The sequence below is a fragment of the Siniperca chuatsi genome, linkage group LG3, assembly GCF_020085105.1.
Source record: "Siniperca chuatsi isolate FFG_IHB_CAS linkage group LG3, ASM2008510v1, whole genome shotgun sequence".
NCBI lineage: Eukaryota > Metazoa > Chordata > Actinopteri > Centrarchiformes > Sinipercidae > Siniperca > Siniperca chuatsi.
This window is the reverse complement of record NC_058044.1, coordinates 14,758,516-14,783,981: the sequence shown is the minus strand read 5'-3', so window position 1 is coordinate 14,783,981 and position 25,466 is coordinate 14,758,516. Positions and strand designations below refer to the sequence as shown.

General features: G+C 38.7%; 1 protein-coding gene across 3 annotated transcripts in view; it reads left to right on the top strand.

Moving 5' to 3' along the window:
* Positions 1-25,466, top strand: part of ctnna2 (catenin (cadherin-associated protein), alpha 2) — a 305,218-nt gene that overhangs the window by 77,938 nt on the left and 201,814 nt on the right. For all 3 annotated transcript variants that reach the window (XM_044189180.1, XM_044189183.1, XM_044189181.1), the window contains exon 7: positions 8,839-9,042. In XM_044189180.1, coding sequence (XP_044045115.1) covers positions 8,839-9,042 — 204 coding nt within the window. The remainder of the gene's footprint in view (positions 1-8,838; positions 9,043-25,466) is intronic.

Here is a 25,466-nt window from a genome sequence, read left to right as displayed (position 1 = left end):
ATTTAACCTACACAGTTTTGAATACAAGCTATATCATAACTTCAGTATCACGAGCAACACTGCTGAGGATCATATTAGTTTAGAGTACATAGTTTTGGTGATTGCCTTTTCAGGCCTCATCGTATAACATATAGCCATTCATCTGTTCAAAGACAGGTGACCTTCAGTTAGTACTTAAGTGCGCCTGAAAAAAAAGAGTGAAAAAACAAAACAATATAACAGAAAAAGCTTTTCTTTTACTGTTTTATGATAGTATTTCAGAGGTTGTCATGGTAACAAAGCCTAGATGCAGGATGGAGTCACTTTCTTAGTTCTTTTTCCAGACCTGCCATGGCAGATTTGTCTGAGCGAGGAAGAGGAAACAGAAAAATCATTGCTCTCCCATTGAAACTGCTTTGAATTGGGGCATCATTTTGTCTGTTATCACTGTTTTCATTTTTTGAGCAAACCTATCAAGGTAAAAAACAGAAATGGGGGAGAGCAATGACATGTCAAGTAGTGCAAACCCAGGGGGAACGAGTTATGCTTGTGACGAGACAGGCATAGTGTTACCGAAGAGGGACTGTTGACGGCTCAAATGATATAAACATTCAAACAACATGCATTTGAATATGAGTTTCAGGCATATTTTGAGGGAGCATTGCCCACAGAGAACTAAATTTGTTAATGTTATGTAAAAATGTTGATTGTACTGAAAGTTGTTATTTATTTCTTTTCCCTAATCAAGTTGATTATATGCAAAACATTGATATCTCCCTTTAGGTAGCTATAGCCTACATGAGGCAGGTCACATTCAAACTTGACGTAATTAAACCAGCAGGATACAAGTTCAATCATTAATCAAGATGTCCTGACCACTGGGAATTGTCTGACTTCTAAATGTGTGTGTGAAAGTGGTGCTTCTTGTTTCTGTGGATATGTCTAGCTTTCTCTGCCCCCCCCCCTCACCTCATTTCCAAATGAGACAACACTGCTCAAAATATTCATATACTGTAATTCCTCAAACAAGCTGAAGACATCTGGAGAATAGAGTCTTACTGTTGACTGAATATGTTGACAGTTGGGACAGCTTTTGTCTTTGTTCAAAGTGCAGTTCCATTTAACATGTATACAGTAATTGCAGTCTTGTTTATGTTTCATCTAAGCTTCAACAAGCATGTGTCTGTGCACAAGTTTTTGTGGTGGATAGTTGTAGGCTTTATTGTGAAAATGTATTCAAACTGGACACAGCTCAATGGGGCATGCACTCACTGTTTTAGGAATACTGTGCTTTTGGCTTGATTTCCTGCTGGTTACACTATTTTACTAATTTATGTGTCTTTTCCTTTCTCTGCTCCAATTGGCTCTTCTTCTCCTCTTCTTTATTAATTATTTAAGAATGCTTTACATTTTGATTTTAATGTGATATTAGTATGGTATATTACCATTCAGAGGACATTTTGCTGCATTCCATAGCAACACGTTTACTACACAACATGTAGCAACAAAAAGGACAACACCAACTTAATAATTCATATACTCCTCCCAGGGCCAAGGGAAGACAGTTACAGACATGAACATCTTCTCCAAAAGTAAAGCTTTATATTTCCTTTGAAGTCATGCTGCTGAACCATATATCAATAAACATCCTGGAGAAGACTAAATTTGTGGTAATTTTTCACTCAGCTACACATCTATATGACACTTGTAGTATATGTTGAATAAATTATATAATAATTCTACTGTCAACATGCTGATGCACTTACAGTAAGAATGTACAGTAATTCTCTCCAGAGTGATCACTCACATGTCAGGAATTTAATTGCCTTGGGACAATGACTTTTGGTCAGTTACTGGGACTACTTTTTAAGTGATTAAAATAATCAGTATATCAAAATAAAACAATACAACATTTGATTTTTAGGTGTCTTGTTGGTGTGCTGGGCTAGTAAACATACTGCACTTCTGTATAAACTTAGTCTATGTGACGCCATTGCCAAAGCTGTGATTTGAGGTTCTTTCAACACGTTTTTTAATGTTTTACAAGATCATCAAGATTAGACTAATGCTGCACTGTATTATATCCAGTAGTATGTCTAGTTGTAGGTTTCTGTTTAGCTGCAGTATTGTATATTTGGATGATGACTCTTGATGATATGAATGAGAAATGACCTGGACATTTATGCTCTTAAGGTCTAAAACCTTTTCCTCTCTTTTTCTGTCTCTCTTTGAAGTGTATAACAAAGGAAAAAGCCAACTAAAGAATAGAACATTTGATGTTTGTTTGCAACCCAGTTATTATGGCTTTTTTGTGACTGAACATAATTACACATGGTTGCATGGTTCAAATAATTTTTAGGCTGTTTTTCGTCTGATTACCTATTTAGTAATTAACCAAACTTTTATCCCTCCACATTTTGAGTTTAAAAAGTAATTTGAGGAAGCCAATGTTTTTTCTTGAGGAAATACCAGTTGTGTTTTCTTCAATAAGCAAATTTGAAATGGTTGAGCTCCCAAATACTCATAAGAGATTGTGTCCTCTAACAAAGCAAAGTTGTTGTTCTATCTCATCTAGTGATTTGATGAAAAATTAATTAAGTAATTTTTGTTTCTCACATTTTAATCAAGAAATGACTTTGTCCAGCTTGATTAAAATTATTACCACTAAAAATATTTTAAACTTCTCAGTGTTATAACTGTAGCTTAAGCTTTCAGGTCCTTTAACTAGTGTTGTGTTGAATTGCTTAAACATGGATTTGTGGTTTTGGTATTATCTTGTTGCATCTGTGAGCTTGAGGCTTATTGAAAGTACTTTTCACTGTCCATATCATATGCGTTTTCTTAAAAATGTTTGCTTCTTTTCTTAAGCCCCTCTTTAGTATTATATGAAGCATGCAGCATAGTTTAGTAGATGGGTTCCTGTAAGGATCAAACGATATAGGTCTCTTTGCTCAGATGTCCTACTGTTTTTGCGTATAAAAGATTCAGCACTACCCAGTTTAGCTTACTTTACAATATAAAGACATGGTAAAGGCTCACCCTTGAAATATTTAGTGTACTCTAGGAGGTCTACCAGGTGAATGAATGGATGAAAAAATTACCACAAAGCCATATGTCAGGATACATGTGCATAAATTATTTTTTTATCTTTAGAGGTTATGGCACAATACTAAGAGCAAAAGCCAAAAAGCTGAGTTGTATACTAAACTAAAACACCAACTTTATTACTATCCCAAAGGAAATTTGGTTTGCAGGCAGGCATATAATACTCACAGGAACGCACTCACAATATAAAGGTTAGTGTATATGTTGACTAGCCCAGGGGACAATCTGCACATACTGTATCTGCCCTGTGTATAATCACACTTACACACAGTTGGCCGATTGCTGCTAATGTGACTTTTGGATTGTCGGTTTTGAAAAGTTACACAACAAAAGTTAAGCAACACAGGTGAACTCCATCCATCAAGCAGAAACTTAGGATTTCTTACACTAATGGGATGGCATGAGGATATTATTGTGTGTGCCAAGACGTAATGTTGTTAGTCACATGATCACGTGTAAATGCACTTACATGCACCCACTCATTTGTAAATGTAACTTTTTTCCTATTTCTAATTGATGATTAGTGGTTTTAAAGGGACTGAACTAATCCACGGTTACCACTCCCACACAAGTTGGCCTTTTCAAAGCTGTTTTATTTGCCTTCCACTGTATGACAATAGAAGGCCAAACCCTAACCCTGACTCAGGCACTCTTCATTAGGTTAATCAATCAGAGAGTGGGTTATGACTAATGCCCCTCCTGGGCCAGTGTGGGCAGAGCTTTGTCAAACAGCGTAATAGTCACAACCAAATAGCCCTTGAACCCGGGAAAAGGGCCACCAGAGGCAATACAGTGGTATGTTCAAGACTTTGTTGATCTTCCCTCTTAGACAAACTAGTTGTCATCAAATATTGGAAAGTCCTGGAAGGTACATTTGAAATACAATGATGTGACATGTGCCCTGCCTCACTGGTTGATGCCCTAAAGTTGGGTCAAACTAATAACCTCACCCTTTGTGGGGCAAACATAATGTTGCCTCTGGCTCTGATACACTGTCAAAATCAACATTCACATTGAATTACAGGCTTAAAGCCTGGCCTAGAATTGAGTAAAAAAAACTTTCATCAGCCTGCAGGTAAGATCTGTCTAACTGCCTTTGCGCAAACAACCTATCATAAAACTACAATATATCTTTTTCCAAACCATTTGGAAATCTGGAAAACCTTTTTAATATAAAAATAAGGTAGGAGGTGGCACTTGCCAACAAGTGGCTGTTTTTTCATCATTATCATTTTGTTGGAGTTCATTTCAGTTAGCTGCACAGTACCTTACGAAAAAGCAAATAGTACATTTGACCTAGCATTATGCTAAGATGAATTTATTCTCTTCTTCAAGGAATTTTGAAATGTTTCAAGATTTTGACATTCTGCATTGAAAGGCTTTAAAATTCAGTGTCAGCAAAAATACTATATATTAATATAATAATATATATTATGCTGAATTATCCTGGAATAATACACCGAATCTCCATTTGCCAATCACACTTACAGTGTGGAATATACTGTATGAAGAACATCTATGAATGAGTGATCTACAAAGGAAAAAGTCACTGTGAGGTGCCACAGTATATTGAAACACAAGGTTGTAGTCGGATATGTTAGGCATTCAAGGAAGCTTTGAATTGTATAGGCTTTGATTGTGGCATTTTTTTAATCTCTAAAACTGTGTCATTATTTACTGTGTGCACTTGTCAGAGATACTTTTCACACTTTAACTACCGGCTAGTTTGGGCCTTTAAAGCAAGCAGTAAACAACGAAGGAACTGATAATGATGTTCAAAGTCAAGAAAAGTCTCAAAAAATGAGTTTAACACTGAAACTCATTGAGGGAACTGACACTATCAGCCACGTTTGTGAGCTTCTTGGAGGATGACTTCAGCCATTGCCAATTATCTTGAGAACCTCTCAGCCTTTGTCAACCCAGCATTTGCTACTCTTTCTACTCTGTCTATTCCCAACTCCCAGTGATAATTGCAACCTGACATCCTGTGTGGAATAACAATTGAGAGGTATAAGGGATGTTCTCAGTTTCCCTTCATGTTCTTTTCTTCTTTGCATCTTTCTTTGTTGAGATTCATAGTGTATTGAGCTTTGTTGTGTTCCTTTTTGCCTTCTAAAAGCTCAAATTTCTGATGTAGATGTCAACACAAGAATAGCCATTCCATAACAAGAGAAGACAAGGAACAAGGGTTGTTTTTTTAAAATATTCATTACAAAGTGGATCAGCTTAATGGGAACTACCCAATGTCGTGCAGCCTTTCTCTACATTTTCAAATAATTCAAGGTTTTTGTTTCTTACAGTATATGGGAATGTATTGCCTTCCCACAAAATGTCCTTGTGATTATGACATCCATATCTTATGGTTAGGGCTTAGCTTTTAATTATGAGATACAATCTCGCGATTACTGAATCCATAATTATGAGATCTATCTTGTAATACAGAAAAACAATGGCATTCATGAGAAAAGAAACATGATGATAAGTAGCTGTTACCATTTTAAAAAAACCTGACCATGATCTGGTTTTGATTATTTGCTTGATTTAAAGGCCCAGTGTGAAGGATTTAGTGGCATCTAGCGGTGAAATTGCGGATTGCAATCAACTGAATACCGCTTGCATCACCCTCCCCTTCCAATCATGTAGGAAAAACTACGGTGGCCATGAAACTCTCAAAAAACAAGAACAGTCCTATCTAGAGCCAGTGTTTGGTTTGTCTGTTCTGGGCTACTGTAGAAACATGGCGGTGCAACATGGTGGCCTCCATAGAAGGGGACAAGCTCCCTATGTAGATAAAGCGGCTTATTCTAAGGTAATGAAAATACAGTGATTTTCATTTTCAGGTGATTATACACTAATGAAAACATACTTTTCTGCCAATAGCTCCTTCTAAATGTTACACACTGGACCCTTAAGACATGTAAATGGAACTGATCTCTTAACATTAATAATTGTAAAGTTGTTTTTGTTTGATAATGGAAATGTACTACAGTTCTGATTTGGAGGCTCTACATCAGAGGGTGGGTGATACTCGTAAGAGCAAACGTCAGCAGCACAAATACTTTACTTAGACCCAGAACCATCTGTGTCACACAGCATGAACAGCTTTAAAGAATTTTATGAAATATAAGCGTAAAAATGTATTTCCATTCAAAGCCTACATGAAACGAGTTACTGTACATTACACATGACTTAATCTTTTAGGCTTTCGTGAGGGCATCCTTTTTTAAACTCTGTGTAAGTAATATCATGAGTTTACAAAGTCATTCACTATTTGGCATCTCGCTTGTTGTAGGCCAACTCCCAGCAAAGTTTAGGACAGAAAAACCCCAGCATCTAGTAAGTCAGATTGCTTGTCTTTTATGTTGAACCACTATTGATTGTCTTGCTCTCAGACTTTTCTTCTGCTCTATATTTATCTCTTTTTCCCTTTTTGCATTTCTTCTCTGCATTTTCTCTCTTTCTATCTCTACCTCTGATCTTGTTTTTTTCTTTAGCCCCAAACTCTCTCTCATCCTTCCCCATCTGTTTTCTTTTTATTTTTACCTCAAAACCTTCTATGTACTGCCAGCTGAAGATGAAAGGTAGATTATGCTTGGTGCTTGCACTCTCTTACCTTACATGTTATTATGCATCATTTGACAGTCTGTCACCCTGCCCCAGGATTAGACAGGCTGCGGAGAGACCAAACACTGCACCTTTGCTCTGTACTATTATCCAACACTTGCAAAACTCGTCATGTATGCCACAGAGTCACATCTTAAGGCTTTTCTCTTCAGAGTTATGGGTGAATGTTTAGTTTATTTACAGCTTAGATGACACTGAAATGGAACTTTGGTTGGGCTGGGGCGCTGAAGCATTAGAAGCATTTATCTAATTGGTTTTGTTGAACCTAAGGATGGAGAGAGAAAACTCGAATTGCTATTAGGTAAATGTTCCCCTGTAAAAAGATGGAAAGGGGATATGATAAAACACTGTTTGCAGTAAATTGCGTGGCACATGTTCTGCCTCAAGAATTGGTGTCTCTATTCACTGTTCCATGGGTATTCCTATCTCCCCCAATTGAACAAAACAAGATAAATCAACATTAAATAAATGGCTTTATGACCATAGTAATAAAGCTATATAAGCCACATTATTGTCAGAGAAGGCTCGGGAGATAAACACATATTTAAACTCCTATTGTGCTCTATATAGTACTTAGTTAGAATCATATGTACAAAAGCATTTCTGTATCTAGGTGAGATTGGAATCTGAGTGAGAAAGCGATAATAGGACCTACTGTAACAAATGTTGTTATTATTCATATAAAGATACAGTGTACGGCACTACCTTCCACTACCATCTGCTTTTTATCTCTCATGTCTTGTCCCCCTGAGTAATATTTTTAGGTGTTACTTGAGTAATGTTTTATGCAGGGTCACCATACCCTGCTTACAAAATAAACTCATAAACACTTTGTTTCCATCTCATCAATGTGAGCTGTTGATCGCTCACAGAACACACATGGCGCCAACTGCATTCATCATCACAGCTGAAAAGCCAAAAATTAAATTCTCTTGCTGTTTGCCTGTGTAAAAGCTATATGCACAATATATGTGGACGGGGGCACATCGCTGTGTTTTCACATTGCGCTTAAGAGGTCCATTATAAAAGAGAAGCATGAATTAGCAGAGCTAGAAAAGCTGGAGAGTTAACATTATGGTCACCCTCCTTTTTCTTTCCTCTGGATGCTACCTCAAACAAACAGCCCTGAACCTTACAAGTCAACAGTGAGTGTGGAGTATCACCTGAAATGTATTATCTACCCTGTGTTTGACCTTCTTTATGCACCCGTGGTTTTGGCTATCTTAGTCATGGGAGCTGATTGTTGTTGTAGCGAGTCAGCCTCATTCAGTGCTACAATTTGCATACATCTTAATAAATTTGTAAACAAACCTTAGTAAATATTTGAATGTTGTTTGCCAACACATTAAAACCCTGTGGAAGCATTTTATGTCCTTTAAGCAAATATAACTCTATTATGAACTTATATGCACTTCTAAGATAGATGTTCATATTTGTAATTAGAATTTGTTGCATGGCCAAAAAGTGATTTAGTTGTGGGTTTTTAACAAGAAGATGTTTTTTTATTTTCGTTTGACTTCCATTTTCTCCTTGAAGGGATTTATTACAAAACACTATGGGCAGAGAAATGCAGCTTGAAATTTCTCACTCAATATTTCAAAGCTCTTTTGTAAGCAAAGGTCTCAGATGGCTCCAGACCTTAACGGTATCTGTTACTGTGCTTGTTTTTTCTTCATGCATGTAGTTATTTTGTTTAAATCTGTATCAAAATCATGTGTGATTTTTCCTTATGCTGTATACCTGCCATGGAAATATAGCACTTATACTTGTTTATGCAGAAAGAGGCACATTGTCCTACTTTTTTAATACGCTTAAACCATTTAACTAGTTCACTGGCTGGTTAACAGGCTCCTGGCATTTTTTGTATGTGTATATCAACTGTTAATGCTGCTGTTGATCTGTTATTAGAAATTACTCCCTACAGGCAAATACTGCTGTCTTGTACCACTGGGATACTGTCACAAAATGCACTAAAATCTACTTCACACACTTTTTCAAAGCCTATGATGATATCTGAATTATGGCTTATCACAGGATACAGTTTTTCAGTTTGGTCCTCCATTGGTCATGCTTTAGCCCAGATGGGCTCGTATTACTATCCTGACCTTCTATTTGTCTTTTGCCCTACAGAACAAGATCATCCTGGACCCTCTGACGTTCAGTGAGGCTCGTTTCCGGCCCTCTCTGGAGGAGCGATTGGAGAGCATCATCAGTGGTGCCGCACTAATGGCTGACTCTTCGTGCACACGTGACGACCGCCGTGAACGCATCGTGGCTGAGTGCAACGCCGTTCGACAGGCACTTCAAGACTTGTTGAGCGAGTACATGAACAATGTGAGTTTCCTCTCTGATAATTTGACACTTATTAGCTAATTGCAACTGCACACATGCTCATTTCTGCACCCATTTGAACACACACACCATGGAAACAGACACAAATGCTGCTGATCTTCTTTGACTTTTCTTCTTAATCCTGGCTACACTTCTTTCTCTGTCAACACATTCGCTGGTCAGTTCTTCTTCTTGTTGAAATGCAGAACTAACCACCTCTCTCCACTTCAATCTCAAGTAATATATTTCTCTCATGATACTTTCACCTGCCACCAAACATCAAGTATTACGCCTAAAGCAAAAGCTTTCTCATTAGGCTATCTCAGCCTTTCTCAACCAAAACAATGTCTTTTTGTGTGACATATGGAGCTCTGTTTTTATGGGAAGTGCAAACACTAGTGTAAGCCGTGTTCCAACATGTTGGTAATTTTCTTACCTTGAATTGCTTTTTGCCAGTCCCTTTGGTATTTTTGTTCCTCAGAGTAGTGTGACAGGTGCAAAGGTGGGAGGATATGAGACAGTGAAAGATAAGGTGTTGGTGAAAATCAGCTTTTGACATGCTGAGAATAGATGTCCGAGGACCAGGTCTATTTTCAGCTTCACATCACTTTGTTGATAATTTCATGATCCGATCAGTAATATTCACAAATGTAAATTCAGGTTAAAAGGGCACATTATGGGCCTTTGGCTCCACACAGTATTGGTAATGTCATATGTTTGCATGTTGCGACTCCAACCCTCCTGGGCAACAATAGTATTTTCCTTCTCTGAGCAGCCGGTCTGGACTTTTCCTCTCCATTTGGTGAGCCATTTTCCTCATACACCACTGTGATTGGCACAGCTGTTTAAAGGTTATGAGACTGGCCAAGACAATGATTAATCATCACACACATCCAATTTATATTCTACTTCAAGAGACTCTTTTGTGCATAGCGAGCTGTGAGCTGTGTGAGCTTTCTCTACATAAGAGACAATAGTAGATGCACTTGGATACATTGTCATTGACTTTGTTCTTTGTGTGTTAGTTTAGTTAGTGTGCTGGACGTAAAACCATAAATGTTTTTTCTGAGATTTCTGAAACTTTCAATGTCAAATCTATGAAATGTCTGATCTCCTTTTATCATCTTAAAAACAAGTGTGTTTTAATTGTTAGACTCCTTCCTGCATTTGTTTGTAGACACGTGCACAGACATTTTAATGGGCAGTGGTTTAGTTACAAAGAACGAGCACCCTGTCCCTTCCCCACTCGCCATTTGTACTGTGCCCAGTCCTCATCAACCTGTTGGCAGAACACTTATAGTACGATATCTGCTTACACACAAACACATTCATCTATCACTGGTATGCACACAGATATCCTAGCACACGTGCACCTTAACTATGTACCTGGATAAAAAACGTGATCAGAATACATATGCTAATTAATAGAATATTCAAGGGTTCACAGCTAACGTACAGCACACTAAAATATTATTAAACACAAATATAGCCATGCATGTCGGGCACAATTAACGGATTAATGACAACAAATTAACAGCAAAATGGTCAAACAGTATAATCCTAGTTTCACTCATACATGCAAACCAACCATAGCTGCTCAGTAAATGACATACATGATGATAAAGAATAGCTCACTCTGTGTTCATTAATACACAAAGAAAGAAAGGTGTAGAGGGAAAAAGGTGTAGTGTGGAATTCCTTCACAATTTTTTACTGGAAGAAATGGCACTAAAGATAATGACATCATTGCTTATTGAATGGGAGCTTGGCAGGCTAACAGCAGCAGTGGGGGCAAAAACAACACAAATACTAGTAATTATTGTAATAATTTATTTACTTATGGATACTTTAGCCAAAGATAAGTCTGAATGGAATTAAATTATGACATCCATTCTTTCCTGTGCAAGGTTCTCAAGGAAATATTAATGTAAAGTTAACATTGAGACACAGTCAACATGGCAACCTTTCAGGTGCCCTAAACAGAACCATACATCACTGAAAAGGCAGAGCCTATAACTTCCACAGTGGGGCACTTATTAGGCCAGCCTGAGTTCTTAGATAACCCCTAATGGGCCTCGACTATTAGTGAATTTTTGCTGTGTTCAAAATGACTGTAATGTACTCAGGTGTTTTACTAAACTGGGACTCAGAGTCCACACTGGTCCTTGTAGCCTGGGGTAGTACAGCCATCTGTGAAGGGAGATGCTCCGGAGGTGTTAGTGCTTCACTTATGCTGCTAGTAAATAAATGATTAACAGTCCTCTAATATGTTCTCTTGAGAACCTGTTATCGTGTCCTTTCCTTTCAGCTGTTTAGTGTTAGTTTTGTAACCCTTTACTTGGGTCTAAAATGGGAACTTGCAGGGTTTTAAAAGTCATCTGAAGTGTGGTCATCTGAAGTGGACAATCAGTACTGCTGCTGTCTCAAGGAGTGAACCAGAGTGCTGTGCACTAAGGCTCGATCCGGCATGTATTAAGTGTCATTTGTGGTCATTGAGCAATTGACTAGCCAGCTGTCTATTGATCCCTACAGTATCAGTTCTCCTGCTGGCAAAAGGCCCTATGCAATACTCTATAATCTTCAACCTAATAATGTGTATTTGTTGTGGCATCTGTGCTCATAAAGTGGTCTAGAAACAATAGGGGGCTATTAAATAAAGGTTCTTATTAGATTAGAGATCCTCTCTGGTTGTAATAGAATATTAACAGTGCAACAGTTAGCAGTAGTTCTACACTGCATGCATGTGTGTGTCTGTGACTGCTGGAGGAATGACCTTCATTTGTTGTCAAAGCTGTGCTTATTGGGTTTTTTGTTGTTGTTTTTGGGGTTTACTATTCTGCTGTGTTACACACTAGTTCTCACATTTCACAACTTGGAGACAAAGGGGTGTCATGATGCTCTGCTTTTACAATTATTTGGATATTCAGAAAATATAAATCCCTTTTAATTCCTACAAAAAATTGAATTAATCATGTAATTCACATGTAATTCTTTGTTCTCCCCTGTTTAACTGTAAAACTGACTTTTTAATTATGATTAGTTATTTTCATATAATCTGGGGTTTTTTTGTTATCAGTTGCACAGTGAAGCAGCCCAGTAGGAGACATATCCAATTTAGATCAGTTTGCAAAATCACTGAAGAAACATAAAAATGATTTTTGTTAAATGTTAAAAGAAGAGGCTGCTGCAGCTCTGTGATGTTCATAAAATGTAGGTATGGTTCTTTCATTTACAAAAACAGTGCAGCCATCGTTTTCTCAGAGTATGGTGTTAAATCCACAGAGATTTTCTCTTACTTTTACTCTTGAAAAAAACTAAAATCGTGTGTGTTTATGAACACTCAGATGCCCTTTCCCCTTCTTAAGGCACAGCAGCTTTTTGCTAAAGTAATTGTGCCTTGGTTCATTAGGCCCATGAGTTGTGTTTTAGAGGCTACAGCTGGGAGATTGCTGACAGCCCCTGGCTGTCCTAGCAAAGAACAGAGAGTAAATCACAGAGACACAAAGAACAAAATGCTTCCACTCCTCAGCTCAGCGTCTCCAATGAGGGTAAATCAACAACCAAGAGTGAATATGGAGGATATTGTTACCAACCCTACTCATAAAGTGTATTATTTAGATGCTGTAAATCTCTATATAAATTAAAACTTGTGGTTTGTTAAGCCTAACCCCTCTCTGAAAAACAGTAATAGCTACTGTATATGACCTTAACTCAAGATGTTTTTACTCCAAGTTGTATAGTTTTACATAGTGATGCCTTTGATCACTGCGCAGCACAACAACAATACAACATTTTTATTTTCTTTATAAGAAATTTACATTTATTCCTTGTTGTTTCTTTACGGCAGAAAATTTAGACCTCTTCAATCAGTCTGTTTCAGGGATGACTCATGTCACATGTAATTCATGGTATACATTACTGAGATTTTGCTTTATATAGTTTTACCACAGTCCAGTCAAAATATAAAAAACAGCTTCAAATGGCAATTGCCGGGGTTCAGGCACCATGGGATCTGTGAATCATCTCATTACTGCAGGCCACATATAACAGTTTCCAACTCACTTTGCGAAATATTAGATGCTGAAAGAAATCAACCAGTTAAAACAAAGCCTTCGGATAATATTTGATCATAGGTGTCCACAGTCATACCAAAGATTCATAAGTGCTAATGCTAATTATAATCTTAATAATAATGCTGTGCACACTATGCATTCCACACTGGTAATTAGAAATGGTAACAAGAATAAGGACAAAGGCTAAACTGGCAAGGGATTGTTTATTGTTCAGTGTTTCATCTATCTACCTATCTATCTATCTATCTATCTATCTATCTATCTATCTATCTATCTATCTATCTATCTATCTATCTATCTATCTATCTATCTATCTATCTATCTATCTATCTATCTATCTATCTATCTATCTATCTATCTATGGGTAATGAACTCTTCTTGGTCAGTAAAGTAGATTCCAGCTGCAGAGGATAGAAATAGTTTCCCACTCAATGTGAAATGTATTAGTTAGAAGTGTTGTTTATCACTGAAACATCCAGAGACATTATTCCCCCCAGCGAAATGTTACCAACCGCCACGGTGACAAAGTTGCTTCTGGCTGTAAAGTGAAAGTCCTTTTGTTCAAAGTTTACTGAAGTAATGTAAACATCCACTTGCCTTTATGTTTTCTCCTCCTTCTTCATTCAGTTACCACCCCACCCCCTTCCCCCTCCCCCAACATACAAATTTTTATAGGAAGCTTGAACCACAGCACAAGGTTAATCAATGTGGTAGCTGGCAATAAATTAGGTTCAAGTGACAGGAGAATGTCCATACCTGTCTCAACTGCTGGTGATCTGTGATTGGTGACAGCAGGCCCGGCTCCCTGGCTGGTGCTGAATCATCAGGAGCAGCTGATTTAGTTAAGGCAGCTCCGACAGGCCAATCTATCAATTGATCTGGGGAGTAATGCATTACCAGCTTGGGTCAAGGGAGCCTGGGCAGAATATAGCCATAGTCAGAAACCATGGCAGGTGAAAGGGGCAGGATTGGGAGCAGCAGAGAGAAGGATTTAGGGAGTGTGATAGCGAGCGCACTAATATCACTGTTAGCTGGATGTGGCACATAAAACTAAACAGGGGTTGTGAGGTAGGATGATCATTAGGGAGAGACTGATGGCCTTCTTGCTCACATAGCTCCTCTGGGAGTTACATGAAATGCTCAATCAACAATTTAGGTGACTGATCACCTCCTGTAAAATGTGTGTGTTTGTGCTGTCCACTTCAGATCATATCTTCTCCTTTCTTGACCTGCCATTGTCTTAAAAGTGAAAATGAGAATGTTAGGACGAAGAATAAAAGAGAGACATAGTGAGGGCAGACAAAGCTGCTGAACTCTCAGAATTGACAAGTGCAGAGAAGGGAAGGTGTGGGCAGTGATCAATAGAGAACCCCTGGGCTAAAGGCCATTACATACTTAAAACAGATGTGCTGTTTAGACAGTCTGAGAGCAGTGAAAGCCCCTCTCCAACAGTCGGATACGGGTAGGTGGGGGGTACCCACTGCATTTTTTTCTCAGCTGCTTTGACTGCTTTCCTACTTCTGCGACTTGATGAATTGCACCAATGCAATGAATTGCACCAATGGAGTGCTGGTTTACTTTGGCACATTTTCTAAATACTATCTACTGTTAATACATGAGAAAGTTTTTCAGAAGAGAAAATTTACCATAAAACCCATAAAAAAATTTTGTTTAGGCACAAGTCAAGATAAAATCTGTGTGTATGAACACTTAAACAATGAGGCCCTGTGGCTGTGTAAAACCATTTGAGACCATCTTGTCTCAGATGGGAAGTGTCAGTCTGGCAATATAAACCACACAGAGCCAGCAGTGGCCCACACTCTCTCTCCACATTGTCTAGAAACCTCCACACAAAGAATTTGTATCTAACAAAACCTGACACTGCCAAGTGCCACACTGGTTGTGTTAATGGTGCAAAATGATCTCAGCGTCACTAAAGTCTGGATTTGAAGAACAGAGCTGAACCAAACAGACCTGATTAATACTTCCTCTGTCCCCTTGCTCCTCTGATGTGCTCCACTGTCTATCACCTTAAGCTGGCTGAAGGGCACAGCTGTAACAGATGCAAGGAGGCTGAATCTACTAGGCCTGCACAATATGAAATAAAGCTGCGATGTGCGATAACATTGTTCAATATTGCGATGACGATATGACTTGCAATAAATTAACAAATATTATATACATAAGTGTGTATATAAGTGTGCATATTAGCTATACGGTTGTGTCTTTCTGCTTTAATAGGTACACTGCTAACAGAAACCCCATTAAATAGCCTATGCCCACCAAATAAAGAAATGAAATCAATTATTTCAGGCATGCTTTTATTGAACAAATTGCACATGAATACCCAACCAATTAAACAGAACATTAATTTAAATAAGACATTATAACTATAAGAAATGAAAGTTTAATTTCCCCTGCTACCTTTAAAATATGTTATTCTATACTCAACAAAAACATCTCTTAGCATAGTGTTTAAATAAAAAAAATCTGGGTCTCCTATGACAGTCATCAAGGCCCTCAACTCTACCCAACAAGGTGCAGAGATCTATAGTATGAGGGGGGAAATTGAAATAGACTGCTCCAAGACATTGCGCTTTCAGTTCAAAGTCTTGATCCAGGAAGTGTACAGTGAGGCTGATGTAGAGCTCTGTTGTTCAACTGGGCCAAAGATCTGTGGTACAGGCAGAGTGTTCAACTTGACCCAGTTCCTGCATGTGTCATGCATTTGTTGAATGGCGACTTGGGAAAAATAATTCCGTGATCTGGTATCTTAGGTCCAATTTCTTTATCGGACTCACAAAACCATCTTTGGTCACTGTGTTTATAGGCATCATGTCTTTAGCCAAATAACCAGTAGGCAATTTGAGGGGGTACGAGGTTGGACTCCATCCTCCTTGTTAGCAAAATGACCAAAATCCGTCCCCCATTAACCTGGTCAGAAGATGCTCTGTGCTTTGTCTCGTAGTGGTGCTTCACATTGACGCTTTTAATAACTGCCACAATTTCAGAACATATGAGACATACTGGTTTTGAACTGCCTGTGGGAAGATTGAATGTAAGAGTCTGTTCATTCTTGATTAAAAGCTCTGTTTTCACTGTCTACTTTTCTCTTTTTAGAACACGCCATGTGAAATTATTTCTCTAACTTGTCTCATCTCTACTCTCCCTGTGTGTGCTACTCTACTACTATTTGTGGTTTTCTGGTTTGGCTAGTTAGTGGACTAGGTATTGGTTCACAATTTCAATCCATGGCTTTTATGTTTGGGTCCAGGTTGTTGCTTGTGTCATTGTCAAGTGATAAGTATGAGAAAATTTTTTTAATCTAGAATAAAGTTGGGGGAAAAAAGGTTAATGGACTGTACTTATATAGCACCTTTCTAATCTTCCAACCACTCAAAGCGCTTTACACTACATGTCACATTCACCCACACTGATGGTAGAGGCTACAATGCAAGGTGCCAACTGCTCATCAGAAAGAAACTAATCATTCACACACACTCACACACTGATGGCACAGCCTTCCAGAGCAATTTGGGATTCAGCATCTTGTCCAAGGATGGGATTGAACCGCCGATCTTCCACTTAGCCGCCCCTGAATATAGATTTTCATATTCCTTAAACATCTTTTTTTTTTTTAACCATAAACCTTTATTTATTCAGGAAAGTTCCACTGAAAGGAAGCCTCTCTTTTGCAGGAACGCCCTTATCACATTCGCACAGTTACACAGATTCACACCTGGAAGCTGCCCAGTACAACCACAGTCTGATATGCTGGCCACCGAGCAGCTCCACTAGAGCGGTGGGGGTTAAGAACCTTGCTCAAGGGAACCTCAGTGATGGTAATGAAGTAGGGGCAAGCGCTGCTTTTCCACTTTCCCCACCCAGATTTATTCTGCCAGTCCGAGTCTTGAACTGACAACCTCCCGGTCACAAGTTTGCTTCGCTAACCTTGAGGTCATCAGTGCCACCACTGTTAGAATAGCAGAATCCCTGAATTACTAGCATAACAATGTATCAAGTGTGATTGAAAATCTGCAAATTTATCATTCACTCAATATACATTCACACAACGTGAAGAAAATGCTTATGAAGTTAATTTATCATTCTAACAAAATGGTAGATGTAAACTGTGTCAGGACGAACACTGTAGGCCACTTTTCCATCAGTGTTTTTTTTTTCACCATCCCTGGCCAGCCCATTACATGACCCTTCTGCCATATTTTTTCTTGTTGTTCTCCTTGGTTTCCTAGAATCTAGACAAGCCAATGTCCATGTCTCTGATAAGGCTCTTGTCACTCCTGAAAAAATGAACACAACCCCATCTCACCACGCAAAGGTCTGTGCAGTTACAAGCACGCAAATTAAAGAAGCAAAATTAAGTGTTTTTGGTTTCAATTAGTTTCTTTCTCACTTAGATTCTCACAGTTGTGTTTGTGTTTGTATTAATTTCTCAGTATTCAAATAACTTTTTATGTCTCTACAACCACATAGTAACCAAATGACTAAGCAAGACTTACATTAGATGTGTAGTTATAGCAGAAAGAGAATGTATTATTTAGATTATTAACACCACACAATCAACAGCATGCGTTCCTCATAAATAAGATGCTTCTGTCTAACTTTTCACTTAAAAGTAGTCTGGAGGAAGTATGATTGGTCTGTTGAAGTGTCATCCTGTTTATTACATTTTTTGCTTCTGCTGTTTAACAGATGTTTCCGCAGAACTATTCCTGTCACACCAAATTATTTTTTTAGTTGATCCCAGTGTAAGACTAAAAATAAAATGATGAGTTACTGAATTTCCATCAAATTAAGTTTAAAGACTTGGCATGCACCATAGTTCATACTTTTGACAATAATTAACAGTACATGAATGTACAATGATATCTAGATCTTGCAGCTGGAGATAAATTAAATTTTTCAAATCATATGAAAAACTTTATTATTACAAATGGCACAGCAGGCATTGAGGTATAACTAATATGCAGTATTCAGCACACCATTAGTGATGTGTGCCATGAGGACCCTCTTGTGTCGTTGAATAATAATAATAATAATAATGATAATCTTTATTTATAGAGCACTTTTCAAAATCCATGTTACAAAGTGCTTCACAAAGGCAGCAAAATAAAACACACAAGTCATAAAACAGAAAATTTGGTTGTTTAAAGAAAATTAAAACTCAAGTAAAATCAGGAAAGGATCTCTGATAAAAGTATGTTTTAAGAAGGAACTTAAAAGAGATCACTCACTCAGCCAACCTGATTTCCTCAGGCAGGCTGTTCCAGAGCCAGTCTGACGCTTTTAGTTTCAGCCAGGTCTCTGGAACAGACAAAAGACCTCTGCTTGAGGATCTCAAGGTACAAGCCGGCGCATATGGTACTAAGAGGTCACAGATATAGCTGGGAGAGAGGCCATGAAGTGCCTTAAAAGTAATCAGTAAAATCTTAAAATATATTCTAAAATATACTAGGAGCCAGTGTAAAGAGGATAAAACAGGAGTTATGTGATCACGTTTCTTGTTTCTGCTTAAAAGCCTGGCAGCTGAGTTTTGTACAATCTGGAGTCAATGAATAGATTTTTGGTTAAGTTAAAAGACCAATGCAGTAATCCAGGCGTGATGAGATGAAGGCGTGTAAAATGGTCTCTGTGTCTTTAAAAGTTAAGATAGATGGTATTTTTGAAATATTCCTTAAGATGATTAAAACACGATTGCACAAGCTTTGTGGTGTGCTGCTCAAAAATTAAATTATTATCAAACCAGACACCACGATTCCTTGCAACAGGCTTAATGCGATCCAACAAGGAACCAGCAGATGGCAGACTTTGGTTTGCCATGTGCTGGGAACCGATGACAAGGATCTCTGTTTTGTTTGGGTTTAGCTGAAGGAAATTTTTTTACATCCATTTTTTTAAAAATCACAGAGGCAGTTGTTAAGTGAACTCAGCATTGCAGGGTCTGTGGATCTAACAGGCAAGTACATCTGTGTATCATCAGCATAAAAATGAAAAGAGACACCATGTCTATGAAGGGGAAGCACGTGTAAAGAAAATAAAAATGGTCCCAAAACCAACCCCTGAGGGACACCATATTTACACATTCAAGAAAATGAAGAGACATAGTTGTTCACAGAGACACAGAGCCTCCTATTTGACAAGTACAATGAAAACCATTCTAAGGCTGTACCAGATATCCCCACCCAGTGCCTCAGTCAGTTTTCTGTCAGTTTCGAAAATGTTGTTTTTTTCCAGTGCAGAGAAAAATAGTTTTGACACTATTTTTTCTAAAATTTTTTATATAAAAAGGAAACTTCGAAATTGGTCTCAAGTTTTGAGGGAGGGAGGGGATCCAGCCATTAGTAGTGGGTTCACACAAGCAGTTTTAAAATAATCAGTGCCTCAACCAGTAGACAAGGAACTGTTAAAAACAGAAATCAAACAAGGCCCGACAGATTGCATTACTTTTAGTAAAAACTATGTTGGTATTACATCAACAGGGCTGGAAGACACTCTCATATGTGATACTGTTTATAAAAGTTCAGACATGGTAACAGGATAAAACTGGTTAAAACTATCTTGTTGCGGGTGAAGGACATCAGAGTAAGTGGCATTTGGAGTAATAAAGGCTCTTGTGTGGGTGTGGGAATAATCAGACAGGTGTAGGCATTGACTATCAAACAAGGCGCAGAACTTTGAGACGCTTTGCTCATTAAAGATGCAAGTGCACAAGGAACGGGGTAAGACAGTATGCATTACTGGTGATTCACAGCTAAAAACTATACATTTTTGGTCGGATGCAGTCATATCCAGTAATTCCACAGACGATATTTTTACACCCAGGGTAAATACAATGTTGGGACTCCACAGATTAATTAATTAATTTGGGTGATGAACTTTTGTTAGGAGACTGCATTCTCTTTTGTCCCACAATCCTGACAGCCATTGAACACAGCATTGGCCAGTCTGACCTGTGACCTGGATGTCACCAGGTCAAAATAAAGGTCAGTGATCATTTGTTTTAGCTCTCTTTCTCTTGGAATCCTTCACTGCTGCGGATAGCCATAGCTTCCCAGCTTGGCTCGTGTACAACAGACTGACCGCCAAACTGTTTAGTTAATGATGTACATGTACTGATGTGTTTTTTTTGAGGTTTTGTTGTTGTAACGTGTTTATCTTTTATCGGTTAATTTGGTAGCCACATGCTAAGTTGATGTTAGTTTATGTTATGCTCCATACAGGAGGAGTCTTTACATGCTAACTAACTCCTTTTAACTTGGCACCGTTATCCTAAACAGATCATACACATACACCTCTAGTTTGGCCCTTAAAGACAACCACACACAGCTGAGAGTAACTTTAAAGCTCCCACTTCACATGTCCCTTTGTTTCTGATCAAGTGGGTTCATGCTTGTGCATGCGAGACATACAGAGGCAGAACAAAGAAACATACACACATTACTTTTGGCATGCACATACACACACACCCTGTGTTCTGTAGTTTAGTGGTTTATCTTTTAAATAAATGCTTGTGTATAATTATGCTGGCTTCTTTAATGTTGCACAAGACTGAATAATTTGCCAACCTCTTCTATGTTGAACTCCAAATCCTTCAACCTACTAGCTATCAATGGTAATTTGGTTATAGTTATTAATTAAATTATTAATCTAAGTTCAAAATGTATCGTTTAGTGTTTTATGAGTCTCAGTCATCTTCTTTAAGAAGATGGTTGAGAGCGATGGTCAACAGGAGAGACGGATAGCTTGGACACAGCTGGTGAGAGTGGAGGTGGCTACAAGGGGCTATCAGACTCTGGGGACAATGGGGGAATGCGGCGACCGGCAAGTGGGGGAAAGTCCTGCTCATCCAGGATGGAATATTTGTTGGTCAGTTGGAGGGCCTGAGATGGAAGGGGACGACAGGGGGCTTCCTACCATGTTTACCCTTACGAGCAACCGTCCATTGCTCCTTCTGGCTAGGAGTGGAGCTAACCAGCGCCTTAGGCTTGGCTCCCAGCTGGGTCCAGTGGTCAGCGGCCGGGGCGTTATCTCTGAGTGCCCACTACACTCTCTCTCTCTCTCTCTCTCTCTCTCTCTCTCTCTCTCTCTCTCTCTCTCTCTCTCTCTCTCTCTCTCACTCTTTATCCTCCTTTGTTATTTTCAGTCATGTAGTTAGTTACATGAGTGTTTAAATGCAAATAACATTGGATGAAATTCCCATCAATAATTTGCATGTTCCCCTTCGTTTGATATCCTCGGTAGAGGTTTCCTAAGTATTCTAAGAGAAGTACGTGATTTCCTTGTTACAACCATGCAAATATTGCCAAACAATAGTTATTTGGGATCTTAATGCCAGAGTTAATCAAAATTTTCCTTTGTTGATTAGTGATCAAATTTGCAGTACCTCCACTCTCTTTTTAGTTATTCCCTTTGTTTATTTCTCTCTTTTTTCCAATTGTCCTCACATCATGGTCCCTCTAGACTCAGCACTTACACCCCGTTAAGTGTCCCAGGCCCAGCAATAAATCATTGGTACCCCACAGCGTCCCATGCCCTCCCTCCCATCTGTCAACACCTAATGCGCCACACGACAAGCTGCAATCCACTGTGCACCAACAAACCACTCACTTTGAACAACTTAGCTTTCTCAGCATTTGAAGGCTGGCTCAAAGACATAGCTCCTGAAGGGGATTGACCAGAAGGACCAGGTAAAAACTGTAAGTCTGTTTAAGGCCCCCAGGAGACTCAGATGACTCCTTTATTCCCACCACTTCAGTCTGAGAGAAAGTTGGAGACAGCTGAAGCAGCTGACCCACAGTGAATGTCCTCTGCTGAGATAGCAAGGCCACCTGCCTGTGGATGGACCAAAGCTCAAAGCGACTCCCTGCTGTGAAACATTCACCAAACAACCCATACGGTTTAAGAATGATCTTTTTTCTTATTCTTTAACCACTGAGCCCTGGTACCATTCATGGATGGGTCCATTCATGTATGTGCTTTATTTTTAAGGTTTTTTCAATGCCTTTCAACAAAATAACTGTACCGTCTTGCCAATCGTGCAACAACACTGCAACCTAAAGCTCACACTTAGCACTGAATTGAATCAACTCCTCTCTGACAAACTTTCAACAAAAACTGAACATAAGCTTCACAGATAGCAGTTATTGAACGTCTGTTATGTTAAATTGCATTGCATTTCCATGTCCAGGCCATGAGCTGCCTCTATACAATCCTGTACAAACACTAATCAAGTTTGGTTCTAGTCCACTGAATGTAACAATTCAATGATATTCTTGATAATTTGCTATCCATGTTGCTGTCATACTGTTTTTATTTCTATTGTTTCTATTTGATGATCTGTGAATATCCATGCTCTTAAAAAAAAATGAATTCTTAGTAGGCAAATCAAGGCAAGAAAGTTTATTTGTATAGCACCTTTAAACAACAAGACAATTCAAAGTGCTTTACATAAGGCATAAGCCTTTCATTAAGGTCCAGGATGTGTCTCTTAAGGATTTTTACAGTGCTGACTCAGTAGTGTTATGCAGCTCCTGTTGATTTTATGCCCATGCACTCATGTTGCAAACCTCCTACTCCACCAGATCCCACAGGTTCTCTATTTGGTTGAGCTTCACAGACATTGGAATAAATGTAACTAAATTTAGTTAAGAAGTTACTGTCATATTTCCAGAACCCTCTTAAGATGATGTCTTTTGATGGTGCAATTATATTTATTTGAAAAATGCAAGTGCTGATAAACGTATCAGCAATGATGCTTAGATACACTGTCCACTGTGTTTGGTGGCCATTATAGGGCCTAATGTTTGCCAAAAAAGTAGTTATCCTTTTGTTCACTCAGTTCTTTTTAAAAGGCTACATTAAGGGTAAAGAGAAACAGAGAGACAGAGTGAAGATGATGGAGGGAGAGAGAAACAAAGTCCATGTCCATGTTCATGATTTTCAAATACTTAAGCATTGGAGACAAATTCCACAAAGGTCACTCTTAAAATGTTATTTTATGAAAATCAGATAAAAAAAATAAATGACATAGATTGATGATGATGTGTCCACAATAGCCTCAGCTTCCTGTTTTGAGCTGATATAAGCAGGAACTGACGTGGTCTTCTTCTGCCACAGAGGCACAAGTGGTTTTACATACAACATGAATGGGAGGGTAAAACGTGTTACTTATCTTGATGATGGATGAGGTTTAAGCTTGCCCAAACTGCAGTAATCACCTGTCGCCTGCAGCTCATAATTTAACCATGTCACTGTGGCTGCATCTTCTTTTAACATTTTTCACTTACAATATTAAAATCTGATTATCTGACATTAAAATGGAGAACAACCTCCATATTTTATTTAGACTAATTATCATCACACAGTGAGTTATCACTGTTGCTAAACTCTGACCAAGGCTGGACTTCCCTTTAATGGCTTCACAATAAAAGCGTTTCACTAGTTTACCAATGCAAGGCTTTTAATGTCAAAACAACTGCAGAAATTGTTCGCTTTGTATGAGAGGCAACTTAACAGCAGCAGACATAATTACAGCCCTGATCGATAGCACTGCAAATGTTGTTGCCTGATTGTTGATGGGGATAAGTGGTTACTTGCTTGTTATTACTGGGTGGTCCTCCCACTAATCTCTGTGGTAGGGGAAACACTGAATAGCAATGCTAATGATATCAATGAAGCTGTGTTTTTTAAATATAGCTTTAATATAACACTGCTCTGTCTGATGAGTTCTGGTAGGACCTATGCTGAGACAGGCATGCTGGCGTGCACCTAATCTCTTCGGAGCTGGGGTGAAAATAAAAAAGAGGCACCTTGAGCCTGCACAGGGTTTAGGATAGTGTAAAGTTGAACATGCATGTTCTTATTAGGGCACAGACATACATTTTTAGGAAAAGAGCAGCATAGTTGCCCCCCTGTGCACTTCTGGACAGAAAAACTGGTGTGTATTTTTGAGGGGCTCCCTCACTATCTGTATTGGATAAAGTTGTGCTTGGACTGATCAGAGCAATTGAATCTGGCATGATTTTGCAGGGTTTGTCAAAATCTTGCCAAATGGAAATCCCAAAGCTATGATAATCAAGATCTGCAAGAAAAAACCCACTGACCTAAAGGTCATTTGGACTTAATCATGAAGTCTAGTATTGTCCAGCTTACATCAATTATTGTTTGGATCTTCACACTGTATTACATCTACACCTACAGTCTATTATATCCCTAAAGTCTATGAAGTGATCTGTGTAACACCTCCTCATGCATCTGATAACAACAAGCCCCAAGATGTGGCTCTTGTTTTGTCTGTGTGCTTACCAATTGTGCAAGCGGTAGCTATAATATCAGCTAGAGAATGCTGCCTGCCATACTCTCAGTTCCAATTATGCTTTGCTCTGTGGCTGGAGAAGAAACAGAATCCTCTGTAGGCGGTAGCAAGCAGCCATCACATGGCTGTCTGAACGCCCTCATGTCACCATCTCCCATTGAGGTGATTGGATAAATGAGACTTTAATTGGGTTTTTAGGCTAAGTCATATTAGGAGATGAGATAGAATTATCCAGTAACATATTAATGTAATAAAAAGCTCTCAGATTTGGCAGCTCTATTGCATTAGAAAGCTGCCAGCCCTTCTCCTCCCTTCCCTGCTCCCTCCAATGCCAATCCCCCTCAAGGGCTTGCTGATTTGAGCAGCACTAACATGATTGACATTGATAGCTGGATCAAACTATAGAATCAACCCTAATATCATTAAGTGAGCAGACATGGAAGCAAAGACCTGGGCTCTAACTGTATTAGCTGCTACATATGTTAGGGTTATGGATGCAGGGGGCTAAATGCATTGGGAAATCAAGCATGCAAGCCATAATTTTCAGAAAAAGTGTGCCTGTGCGTATGTGTAACCTTTGTGCCTTTGGATGTGTGCTGCTGAGTGTTTGTGTGTGTGCAAATGCATGTGTATGTGCAAATTATGTAGAATGAATCCTGTTGGTGTTTACTTGCTTTTTACATTAATCAGGCATTATTGTCAGTCGTGGTGTCTTGTTGCAGAACAGACACCTCCTCATTTTATGTAAATAAGCTGAGACCTGCACATGTCCCTCTATCTGTCAACAGCTGTTTCTGAGGAAAACGGGATTAGTCATACAGGGTATCCGCATGTAGCAGTGAGCACTGGATGCTATTCCAATAACTAGGAGCTATTTTCACTAATACTACCAAATGCTTGGTATTAGTGAGCACAATTGATGAAATAGCTTCTCTTCATCCTCCACGTGCCGGGTCAGACATCTTTGTATTCATTATTAACCTCTTAAGGCCAGCCTGTCAACCATCTCATCCAAATTC